Source organism: Vicugna pacos, chromosome 23 (genome assembly GCF_048564905.1).
Source record: "Vicugna pacos chromosome 23, VicPac4, whole genome shotgun sequence".
Classification (NCBI taxonomy): domain Eukaryota; kingdom Metazoa; phylum Chordata; class Mammalia; order Artiodactyla; family Camelidae; genus Vicugna; species Vicugna pacos.
The window spans coordinates 25,250,630-25,263,877 of NC_133009.1; the positions used below are offsets into that span (position 1 = coordinate 25,250,630).

General features: G+C 35.7%; 1 protein-coding gene across 4 annotated transcripts in view; it reads right to left on the minus strand.

Moving 5' to 3' along the window:
• Positions 1–13,248, minus strand: part of MARK1 (microtubule affinity regulating kinase 1) — a 97,809-nt gene that overhangs the window by 18,212 nt on the left and 66,349 nt on the right. For 3 of the 4 annotated variants that reach the window (XM_072948722.1, XM_072948720.1, XM_072948721.1), the window contains exons 7-10: positions 12,012–12,068; positions 6,791–7,027; positions 6,584–6,703; positions 804–903 (exon numbers count right to left, since the gene is read on the minus strand). In XM_072948722.1, coding sequence (XP_072804823.1) covers positions 804–903; positions 6,584–6,703; positions 6,791–7,027; positions 12,012–12,068 — 514 coding nt within the window. Of the gene's footprint in view, positions 1–803; positions 904–6,583; positions 6,704–6,790; positions 7,028–12,011; positions 12,069–13,248 lie in introns of those variants that run through there. The other variant, XM_072948723.1, reaches the window with a different exon arrangement.

A 13,248-nucleotide genomic window follows, 5' to 3' on the forward strand; every position in this document is an offset into this window, starting at 1 on the left:
AGTTAATACATTCATGGGCCTACCCCACTGCCTTGCACATTCTTGAGCTGAGCTCCTCTGTCCAGGTAGACACAGGCTCTGTCTGTCCGTGACACACATGAAATGCACAACACACCCTCAGTCACTCATGGAGTGGTTTCTCTTCTCTCTTAACAAGTTCCGCTTTCTGATCTGAAGGCAGGTTGATCCTTCTTTGGAAGGCCTGCATTCCAGAGTTCTTCTGATCAGATTCCTAACACCCTAGAACGCTCCTCCTTCGCCACTCTGTCCTCAAGCCAGAGAGAAGCACAGCTGAGATGACTCAGCTGTGAGTTTCTGATGGCTTTGGGGACGAAAAGAGAAGCAAGCAAAGAGCACAGGTTGGAAGGAGAGCGCTGACTGGGCAGGGGAGGAGGGACCCCGCTGAGAGGGTGGGGAACAAAGCGGGAGGTGGAGTGTCTCTCTTCTCACTCAGCACACATGCCTCTACATTTCTGGTTAAGACACATGCTGTGTTTTGCTGGTATTTATAGTCTGATCAGTGCTGATACTTAAATTCAGTTATTCCTCCTGTTAGGGATTGCTGAAAGAAAAGAATGAGGTTTGTCTACATTATTTTAATTTTTATATCATTGTTGACAACAACTGAATTAGAAGATACTATATGAGAACAAAATAAGGAACTTGAATTTTGTAAGTGTAATGTATATCTGGGAAATTAAAGATAATGCAAGTATTTTTCAAATAAAAATTGCTCCCTATTTGGACTGAAGGACTGACTTTTAGCCTAGGGACAGCGCCTCTCATAATATTTAAATACTCACCTATTCTTTTTGTGTCATTGAAATCTGGTTCAGGCTCAGCGTATGGCTTTAGTTCTTCTTCTTCATGACCAACATTCATCCACCGATCTTTCATTATTTGCTAGGAAAGGAACTCTACATTATGTTTGGCCAATCAGGACATTCAACCACTTATATCAGCTCTATTTTACTCAGTGTGAAATTCATTGGTTCAGTCAAAAGGAATCATGTGACACTTTCCAATAAAGCCACTGTTACTACTTTGATTAGCAGGCCAACAGGAGATGTAAGACCTTGGGCCATATTCTGTATCTTAGGACAACTACAACTGTCATCCCACACACTCACCAAATGAATCGATTCAAAACATGCTACCTGCTGCCAATGCTACTCTAGAAGGAGTATTTTCACATTTGAAAATTTTAACACAAAAACCTACTGATTTTAACCTCTGCTTCATATTTTTACATTTAAGATTACTGAAGAGATCTTTTTCTGGTCTTCTACCAAATATATACCTGTGTCTTAATATCATCACTTAACTAACACATAGGAGAGAAGAAGAGATCATAGAAACGGAAATCAGGGTTATCAGTGAACACAGCTCAGAGCACATGGGAAAAGAAAATGGTCAAGAGTTAAGCCCACAATTAGGAATCAGTAAGAATCAGGGTGAAAACAGGGGATGGTGTCCTTACCAGAGTCAAGTTTAAGCTGAGGCTGTGAAACAACAGTCAGTCCTGGGCTGTTAAAAGGCCACCTAGAGGGGGCAGCCTATGGAATGAGGAAAATATCTGCAAACCATGCATCAGACAAGGGTTTATATCCAGAACATATAAAAAGCTCCTATGACTCAACAACAACAAAAACTGTCTGATTAAAAAATGGACAAAGGACTTGAATAGATATTTCTCCAAGGAATATATACAATTAGCCAATAAGCATATGATAAGATGCTCAGCCTCACTAATCATCAGGGAAATCAAAACCACCGTGAGATACCACCTCCTATCTGCCAGGAGGGGCCAGTGTCGAAAAAAATGAAAATGACAAGTGTTGGTGAGAATGTGAAGAAACTGGACCTCTTGTGCACTGCCGGTATGACTGTAAAATGGTGTTGCTGCTGTGGTAAACAGTATGAAGGTTCCTCAATAAAGTAAAAAGAGGACTACTATATGATCCGGCAATTCCACTTCTGGGTATATATCCAAAAGAACTGAAAACAGGATCTTGGGAAAAAAAAACCAAACAAGCTCTTTAGACGAGGATAAAGGCTGAGGGAAAGGAGTCAGTAGAGAGGAGCTGTGGATGGTACAGAAGAGAAAGCTTTACTGAAGGAGGAAGGTACTGAGAAAGCACATTTATGCTAAATCCAGCACAGGAAGGAATGGCGAAGTCTTGGACAAGAAAAAAGACACCTCTCCACTGCAACAGGGACGTACGGAGCTGGCTGGGGTTCAGACGGTAACATTACGAGTGTGGTAGTGGCGGGGGAAGAGCTCATGATCACTGGTTTCTATTTCCTCAGCAGAGTAAAAGATACGGACACTTCTCTAGAATGCTCTTCTCTATTTTCTCTCCCTAAGTTCCCTTTTATCTGTTTTACAACTTCCACACAAAATCTGGGCTCCTTCTGTTACTCTTTCATAGTACTCTGACCTTTGCCTACAATTTAATGCAACTTGTCATTTTGTAATTATTCTGTGCTTACCAGTTAATTGTCTCTGCCATTAGACCATCAATCCAAATAAAGAATGACCCATGTCTGATCTGCTCAGTATTGCATATCTAGCACTTAAATGTACCCGGCACTTAAATGCTCAACGCATCATTTGTAGACTGAAGGAGTATAACCTCCTGTCTGCGTTACTCATCTGCTCTTCCTCTGTGTTCCCGTGAACTCTGTTTATATCCTACAGTGACGGTTATCACATTCTACTTTATATTATAGTTCATGGTGTGTAGGTCCGTCTCCTTCGCTATATTTAAAGTCCTTGAGGATAAAGACTGGGCCTTGTACTGTCTTTCTCAGCACAAATGCTTGTATGTTGCTTTTAAACAGAGCAGTGGTTTAAAATAAGGCTGGACAGAAGCCTTGGGTAAGATTAAATGTAGAGAAGAGATCAGCAACAACACAGTTTAGGAAGCTGTTAAAATGCCCAGGAGAGAGACAACAGAGAACTGAGCTGAACATGAGGAAACAGAAAAAGGAAAACCTACAGAGGTACAATCTATAGTATGTGATGACAAAATTCATTTTGGGAGTGAGGGAAGGATGAAATCCGAGAGGGTTCTGAGGATTTTAACTGAGGGGCCTGGCGGAATAAAGCAGCCATGAATTAAGTAAGAAATACAAGAGCAGGAAGAGATTTGATGGTTGGAAGATAAACAATTAAAAGCAAAATAACAATAATCCAAAATTTCTGATGTTTCTCAGTTCAATTGTGTTTATTTGGTGCTCATTTCATAACCATCATTATCTGTCCACATCATGGAAAAACATACATGTGGACAAGACCAATTTTTACTGAAAAAAAAAAAAGATCAAAGATGACAGAGAAAGGACAATGAGAAGGAGCTTCGCTTGAGGCTCAGATTTTGAAAGATAATAGTCTATCTTGGTTAAGGACTGGAAAAATGAAAGCATATACAAAGAGGCGATAGCAGAAAAAATGTTCAGTTTCTTTCTAAAAAAAAAATCCAGACACACCAAAATTCCAATAAATAGGAAAAAAAAAACCCAGCATACAACATAAAAGACAAATTCTTTTAACATTATGTGTGATAGCGTCCTTTCCATTATGACTGCAATTAGGAAGAGTTGACAGCATCCATAAACACAACCTGAAAAAACTGTACAACTGTTTAGATCTAGAAACAACTACAGGTCAGGTAAGTAGAATGTGAAATTAATTTCATTAATTTTATCTTCATGGAGGATAAGGCACATAATTTATAAGACCTTATGAAATACTTTAATAAAGTACACAGTCATATGTGAGAAGCAACAGGAAGATGTGTAAGTTAAATAAGTTTAATGAGACAATAAGCAGCAGATTATTTAAATCAAGATTCTTTATATCAAATTTCAATATTTGCGAATTAGATACTCAACTAATGTGGAAAAAATATATGAAGTTCCTTTTTTTTTAAATATGGGAATTATCAGGGAACTATTTCATATCAAAATGTACAAAGCTGATACAAGTCTATGAGGCTGATTAACCAGACTCCTTTAGACAAGCAGTTAAGGAACACAGAGAGCTTAGACATGAAGCACACAACCTATTCATTAAAAATATTGAGCATTATCTCTAATGAAAGAAATACAAATCAAAGCAATTATGACAGACTGTATTACTACCCTAAGGGCATCAAATACTAGAAATTATTCTATCCAATAATACTTGAAACAAGCTGTGGAGAATAGGTACCTTCAAATGCCTTAAGGCACATACAATCTTTTGGCAATGACACATAGGACCTAGCGGAGTATTTATACTGTTTGACCCAGTAATTATGGTCTGGAGAATTTATCTAAGCACATACCCCAAAGTGCAAAAGTATATCTTATCATTTTTAGCAAAAACTACTCATATGTGCAACAAGCAGAGAAGAGTTGAATAAACTTTGATTCATAATTCGAGGAGAACAATATTGCTATGACAGGGAAGGAAGTCACTCTCATGATAAAGCAAAAAGTATGTACTAAAAACATTAAAGTTAAAAAAAAAGAATGTGATATGACACGAAAGCATTTTCACTATATAAAAATTTATGTTTATACTCTGAAAATTGGTATTTTGAAAATAGTTGTTTTTATAGTCTACGGTTTTTTTGTTGTAAAGTTGATAATAAAGCTGGTATGAAAATAAAAGTGAAGACTAATAAATTTCATCATCACCGCGATTTCAAGGGGAGTTTCTTAAGATACGGTATAAGAAATCTTTTTCTTTTTTCAGGAGTGTCAGGTTTCTCTGGAAAGTCATTTCTGGCACTCTGAAGCACACCAGCTTTTGTATGGTAATATCTGCAATATTATGATTGTATTTCCAATGGGGACTCATGGTTCTGTGGCTGGAAAACTTAGTTTTGACAAGCTGGACAATAGATTCCAGACTATATTCGAATACATCAGGTTTAGCTTCTGATGAGCAAATGTTTTAATAATAATTTGGCTTTTAAATTCAACTTGGAGAATTCGAATACTTTAAATCTTTCATATCTTAATGCTACGGATAAGAGACTTAAATATTTGGCTACTATAAATTAATCATTAAGATACCAAGTACATCTTATCAATTGTCCATAGAGATTTGTAACATCCATTCCTCCAAAATAACTTTTGAATGGTCTTTTTGTTCTGCTCATTAGCTGAGCCAATGCCCCAACTCTGAACATTTTAATAAGTGACAGTCAGGTAAACTGGGCTCCAATGATAAAAGTGGGTCATAAAGCAGGATTAAGAGAGCCTCACGTTCCAATAAAATTTTAGAACTGATACGACAGTCAACAATTTTGACTTTTTAAATACTTCACATTATGTTCTATTATAATGGTTGAAAGTGAAGTTTACAAAAGTAATAATATGAAAGTGGGCTTTTTTACTGCACAAGTTTCTCTGTTAAAACATTATTAACATATTCTCTTACCCTCAAAGGAAAAAAAAAACACAAAAATCATAGGAAGGAACTAATCACATTTAAACAAATAATAAAGTAAAAAACCCTGATAACTTATTCACCGATATAGAGCACTGAAAATATTTCCCAGTGGAAGTCACCATCCCTTAACTTCCATCAAAACATATGGTATCTTTTAGTGAAAAGTACTTTGGAAATAAAATTACAAAGCCCAGACTAACCTGAGAGCTCTGTACACAGGGATGGCTCACTATAAGGCTGCCTCCTAACCAGCATGGAGTCCGTGCCAGAAAGCCCCATTGCTACACTAAAAAAGTACAGTTTAAATGAGGTTAATTCTCTGAATTTTCTACCCTCTCTATTAAGGCAAATAAATGAAGACAAAAAAGTATTAGCGAACAATACATGCTGAATCTCTGAAATTATCTTAGCACAGGCTAAAATATTTTTGAGAACAGATGGGCAAAATACTTAAGAAATAAGTTGTCCTGATTGCAGTGTCAGAAGGAAAAAAAGTTAGACATTTTGGTTATGTGAACCTCTGATGTTACAGGCTGCAACATACTTAACACTTTTATAGTAGTGTCTGTCACTGTAAATCTCACACATGGAATGTATGTAGGCAACACAACAGTGTGTTCCGAAATGAAATACCTGCTTCCAGCGTGTTCAACTTAAACATCTGCAAGTTTTTTGTAACTCATGTTGAAAGGGTTCTATTAAGTTTTTTACTATCAGATACTAATTTCAGATACAGCCAGGAAGTACTCACTGGATTAGAATTTTCACTATCTTCTCTTATCCTTGAAATATTTGTACTTACTATAATACAAGGTTTCTGTATTGGACCAAGCAATTTCTGACACAAGCCAAGTTTTCCTCCTTCAGTTAAGTCAAATTTAACCCTATTTTGATGATGTTTTAAATTTAACTGTAGGACAAAGAAGAAATAAGTCTTTAGAGAAATCTACTGTACAACTTTGAGTAGTGAAAGCATCACGACACTTTCTCTCGCTCTAAACAAAAGGCAAATTAGATGATTTGGCAATTTTCCTAAAAAAAGAAAAACACTGGGAAAAAAATTACTGAAAATGCTCTTCAGTTCCTCGAATGTTCTGATTGTTAAACTTTAGATCTAGAGTAGAAAGAATTACTTACTTCCAAGCTGCCTCTCTTTATTGGATTCAGCACTAATAACTTCTTCAGAAGGTTTTCACAGTCGGTGGACATATAGAAGGGAATACGGTACTTCCCTCGTAAGACCCGCTCCCGCAGTTCCTTACAAAGCAAAAGGAAGCGCTTACAACCGGCTTTGGAAATCATCGGGCTTGGGGAGAGGACATTCATCCGAAATTTGGCTGATACCTTTAAGTTCTGGCCATCGAAGGGCAACGAGCCACTGACTAGCGTGTAGAGGATGACGCCGAGGCTCCACACATCCACTTCGGGCCCGTCGTACTTCTTGCCTTGGAAAAGCTCGGGAGCGGCATAGGGGGGGCTTCCGCAAAACGTGTCCAACTTGTTCCCGACTGTAAATTCATTACTAAAACCAAAGTCAGCAATTTTAATATTCATATCACCATCAAGGAGAAGGTTTTCAGCCTAAGAGGAAAATAATAAAAAGGACAATGTAAAGAGCCTACATAAAATAAAACGTTCATTGTAATTGCTTCAGATCTCAAACACGTTATTTCTTGTCTCTCGTTTTTAAGTCTAACACCAAATTCAGAAGCCCAGGAGAGTACTCCAGTGCACAGATGTTCAGAATTACATCTATATAAGACCGAATTTTAACACCATATAGGAAAGCTCTCATTTGTGTGCATATATATAACTGTTAAAGAAAGGTTATTTAAAAACAGTTTTCTTCCATAGGTTATTTTAAACTTTTTTTTTTCCTCCATGGTAAGAAACATCCTGGAATTGGCCTATTTTAAAGAATGTAAGTCAACATAACACTAATCCATCTTGGGCTTAAAGCAACAAATTTATCCAAATGTGTTCTGGTTTAACGAGAGTATCATTGGTTGATGCAAGACTTGAGCGTACATCTAAACCAGCTGCCAGTCAAGTTCTGTGACCACTGAATTCATCCCTCATCCTCTCTTGAAGAATGCTTCCTCAACAAAGTTCTGTTCTTTCAGTAAAACAAAACACCACCATGCAGCTTCCATTAGATCTTATCTGGTTTAAGCCACCTTTCAGTTTTCTAAAACTAGATTCTCTTCTGGAGGTTTATTATGGTAGAAAGAAGTGATTCCCCCTCCATGTTTTGAAATGCCGGTTTTCTAAAATCTTTCTAAATCAGAATGATTCAATGAAAAATTTTAAATGTACCTTTCAAAATGCAAGGAATTCAGTAAAGGCTCGCTTTTGTATGTGTTTTGTTTCAAACTCTATATTGCAACTGATAGACTAACAGAGAGTTACAGCTTACTTCATAGGTGCGTTTTATCAGGTTACAAAAAGGCGTAAAATTTGACTAAGATGAAAATCAGAGTTCTTTAAATCACTGGAAGGTCCAACAGTCAGCAGAGCCAGGTACTCTGTCCATCATACCTATCTCCGCTGCCCCCCTCTTCTTCTTTCTTTCTTTCTTTTTTTTTTTTTTAAGGTATACTAGGTTGGGATATTTGTTTTCATCTTGTTTTAGAAAATGGATACATCTAACACCCATAAATATGCAAAAAATGTGGTATCACTTATGACATAAATATAACACCACATACATTTGGGAGATTCATATTAGATCATAATATTATGGACTGTGTGGGAAAAAACAGGTTATTTTGATGTTCTGATGTAAGGACCCGGTCATTGTAAATTTCTGAGGCTATCTGGGAGCAAGCAGACTTTTCCTTGTCTCTGAAGATGTCTGGATGGACGGCAAAGTACCCAGGCTGCCTGAGAAAAGGAGACTGGAGAGGGTTTTGAGGTCTCCTTCCCTCCACTGGACTGGAGGGAAAACACAGGGTACTGAACATGATTTTTTGAAGATTTTTTTCATATAAGAAATGAGATGACAAACTGGGAGTCAAGCATACAGGCAGGGAAATAGTCCTCTTCTTTTTCTTTGTGGCAGTGATTTCCCTTAAAATAGCTGAGGGAGGAAACTGAGAAATGGAAATATTTGGAGCAGCAGAAAATCCATAGCTCAGAAAAATGGAGCCAAAACATGGGATTACTGAACAATTGTTCTAAAACAATTGTTCAGGACAGTATATTCATATTTAACAGAAACCAGAGCTAGTAACTGACAGGGGCAAGGGAAAACAAGTTTAAAAAAAAAGACTCCTAGGTAAGAACACGCAAGTTAAATTTGGAAAAATAGAGAAAAAGGAAAAAAAACCTTTTTTACACAAGGACCTTCCTACCTTCATTTAAAAAAAAAAAATCAACCTGGCCCCAAACATTGTTTTCTTTTTAAAAAAATTGTTATTTTAAAATAACAAATGTATATATTCATGGTATATAACATGATAATTTGATATATACACATAATGAAATAATTACTTAAGTCAAAATAATTGTCATAGTTCCTCAGTTACCTTCTTTTTTGGCATGTGTGATAAGAACACCTGAAATCTACTCTCTTAGCAAATTTCCAGCATTCAAAACAGTATATTAATTTTTTGGATTAGACATCGAAAGCTCAGGCAACCAAAGCAAACATTAACAAGTGAGACTACATCAAATAAAGAAACTTCTGCACAGCAAAGAAAACTATCAACAAAATGACAAGACAACCCCTAGAATGGGAGGCAATATTTGCCAACCATGTCTGATAAGGGGTTAATATCCAAAACATGCAAGGAACACATATAACTCAATAACAAAACAAAAAAATACCCAAATAGATTAAAAAATAGGCAAAACATCTAAACAGATATTTTTCCAAAGAAGATATGCAGAGATCAACACGTATCTAAAAAGTTGCTCAACGTCACTAGTCATTAGGGAAATGCAAATCAAAACCACACTGAGATATTATCTCACACCTGTCAGGATCAAAAAAAATAAAAGATAAGAAGTGTCGCCAAGAACATGGGGAAACTGGAACCATTGTGCACTGTTGGGACGACTGCAAATTGGTACAGCCATTCTGAAAAAGAGTACGGAGGTTCCTCAAAAACTGAACATAGAACTACCACATGATCCAACAGCCCCTCTTCTGGGTATACCCGGAGGAAATGAAATCATTTCCTCTGAGAGGTATTTGTGCTCCCATATTCATTGTCACAGCCATTTCTTGACTATTACACACTTCTTATTCCAAAGTATGCTAGGTTATACTACTTGCATGCATTTGATTTTTACAAAAGCATTTAAAACTTCCCTTATTTTCTCTGAACCTTAACGTGAGAATGAGCACTGGCTCTTACATCAGACAAACCTGAATCTGTGCCCTGACCTTATTTCTGACTGAATGGGGCCTCAGGCATTTTTAATTAAGGACAAAGTCCTACATTTCCGTATTAAAACAATAATAATGGAAACAAATCTTCTAGCTTTTAATGCTAGATAACTTCATGTGCATATTTCCTTCATTTGCTCAGTGAAAACACTGCCTTTTAAGAAAATATAGCTATAACTTATGTCAGAGAATGCTTTTTCTCTGTTCTCTTCTAGGACTTTTATGGTGTCATGCCTTATATTTAGGTCTTGAAACCATTTTGAGTTTATTTTTGTGTATGGTGTAAGGCAGTGGTCTAATTTTGTTGATTTACATGCGGCTGTTCAGCTTTCTCAGCACCACTTGCTGAAGAGACTATCTTATCTCCATTGCCTATTCTTGCCTCCTTTGTCACTGATTGATTGATTGCAGATTTGTGGGTTTATTTCTGGGCTCTTTAGTCTGTTCCACAGACACTATATATGTCTGTTTTTGTGCCAATACAATGCTGTTTGATTACTGTAGCTTTGTAGTATTGTCTGAAGTTTGGGAGGGTTATGCCTTCAGCTTTGTGTTTTCCCTCAGGATTCCTCTGGCAATTCTAGGTCTTTTGTGATTTCATACAAATTTTAGAATTATTTGTTCTAGTTCTGTGAAAAATGTCATTGGTATTTTGATAGAGATCACATTAAATCTATAGATTGCTTTAAGTAGTATGATCATCTTTAACAATGTTAATTCTTCCAATCCAAGAGCATGGGATATCTTTCCATTTCTTTGAATCATCTTCAATTTCCTTTATTGATGTTTTATACTTTTCAGTGTATAGGTCTTTCAGCTCCTTGGTTAAGTTTATTCCCCAAGGCAAAAGAAATAAAAGAAAAAATAAACAAATGGGATTGAATTAAGCTTATAAGCTTTTGCACAGCAAAGGAAACCATCAACAAAATAAAAGGACAATCAAAGAAATGGGAGAAAATATTTGCAACCGATGTGACCGACAAGGGGTTAACATCCAAAATATACAAACAGCTCATACAACTCAATAGAAAACAAACCAAACCAAACCAAAACAAAACAAAAATAGCCCAATCAAAAAATAGGCAGAAGACCTAAACAGACATTTCTCCAAAGAAGACAAACAGATCGCCAACAGGCACATGAAAGGATGCTCAACATATCTAATTATTAGAGAAATGATAATTAAAACCACAATGACGTATCACCTCACACTGGTCAGAATGACCATCACCAAAAAGTCTACAAATAATAAATGCTAGGGAGGGTGTGGATAAAAGGGAACCCTCCTACACTGTTGGTGGGAATGTAAATTGGTGTAGCCACTATGGAAAAGAGTATGGAGGTTCTTGAAAAATTAAAAATAGAGCTATTATATGATCCAGCAATCCAACTCCTAGGCATATATCTGGAAAATATAAAAACTCTAATTCAAAAAGATACATGCACCCCACTGTTCACAGCAGCACTATTTATAATAGCCAAGACATGGAAACAACCCAAGTGCCCACCAACAGATGATTCGCTTAAGATCTGGGGTGTGTGTCTGTGTGGAATAATATTCAGTCATAAAAAGAATGAAATACTGCCATTTGCAGCAACATGGATGAACCTACATAATACCATACTAAGTGAAGTAAGTCAGACAGAGAAAGAAAAATATTATGTGGTATCACTTATGTGTGGAATCTAAAGAATAATACAATGAATCTATATACAAAACAGAAACAGACTCACAGACATTGAAAACAAACTTATGGCTACTGAAGGGGAAAGGGAGGTAGGGAGGGATAAATTAGGATTATGAAATTAACAAATACAAACTACTACACAGAAAACACATAAGCAACAGGATTTACTGTATAGCACAGGAAACTATATCCAGTATCTTGTAATAACGTATAATGGAAAATAATCTAAAAAAATACACATATATAACCAAATCACTTCACTGTACACCTGAAACTAACACAATATTGTAAATCAGCTATACTTCAATTTTTTTTAAAAAAAGAAAAGAAATACTGCCTTTTATAAAAAGTTGCTATGAGAATTAAATGAAAACTAAGTACCTTGCATAGTGCCTGGCAGAATTAGGCAATCAGAAAGATAGCTCTAATAGTACAAATATCTGTTAATAATTAAGAAATTTTTGTTATAAAATCAATGGCTTACCTTAAGATCACGGTGAACAATGCACTTCTGATGACAATACTGTACAGCAGACACAATCTGAAATAAATATTTGAATAGATTCAAAATCATTTTATGGTTAAAAAAAATCTCAATTTTTCCCTAATTATAATTCCAATTTTGAGAAATTACTAACTTGGATTTCAAAGTTACATTTAGTAATTTCACTGTTTCTTTAGTTCAGAAAACCATACAGAGTGATGAAACTTCCACTTTTAAATTGGATAATGTGGAAAAGTAGTATTCTCTTGCTTAAATACACTAAAATATTTGTCAGAGTCCATGAAGATTTTATATGCGCTGTTATGTTTTTCTGTTTACATGATCAAATGTGTACAATTTATAAGTTTTGGTCAAATAGTTTATTCCAGTGTTGGAATAAGAGTTTTTTGGCACACATGAATCAGTATTCTAAGATAGATGGCTCAAGTCCAAAATGTAAAACTCTCTTTTAGGAATTATATTAAATGTGTTCAAGGCATGCTGCTTTCAGGAAGCCAAGTGACTAAGAACTTATCAACAGGGTATTTAGCAACATACTATTTTTGTCTGTTGATATATAAAGAAATGAGAAAAATTTTGAGCCTTAAAAGGAGACGTACTTATCAAAAGAAAAGAGATAAAAATGAAATTTAATCTTAAACCTGCTGCTAATTCAACTGCGCAAAGCAGTCTATCCTCATAACTAGATTTTGTGTGCGGTCTTAATTTTTAACTAGTATCTAGGGCTTTTGGTGACAAGGGTGAAACAGGAAGGAATCCAATAATTTAAGGGCCCAAAATACAAATGAGAAATAGGTTATAAGCAATCCTATGACAGTTATGTACTTTATTACATAAAATACAGGAAAGGAATGAATCAGATAGCAATCAAGCAGGAGCTCTTTTATACATATAAGTATATCTGATACATAGGATGGCCATTTTAATGCACAGCAGAACATTCAATTCTGTGGATTCAGTTAAATGCAAACACAGTTTGAATGTTGAATATTGGTTAGGCATTTACAAATGGGGATAGAAATGAGACTTTTTAAAAGTCTAAAGGTGATGTGAAGTATGACCATGCTAATAGGATACTGGTTAGGAAAAAAAAAGCTTCAAAGTAGTACAAGTGAAAGTGATATTTCAGTATTATAAAATTATTCTAATGTATATTAAAATGGTTCAAAGACAGAGAAGACATGAATTCAAAACAAAATCAACACACAATGAGTAA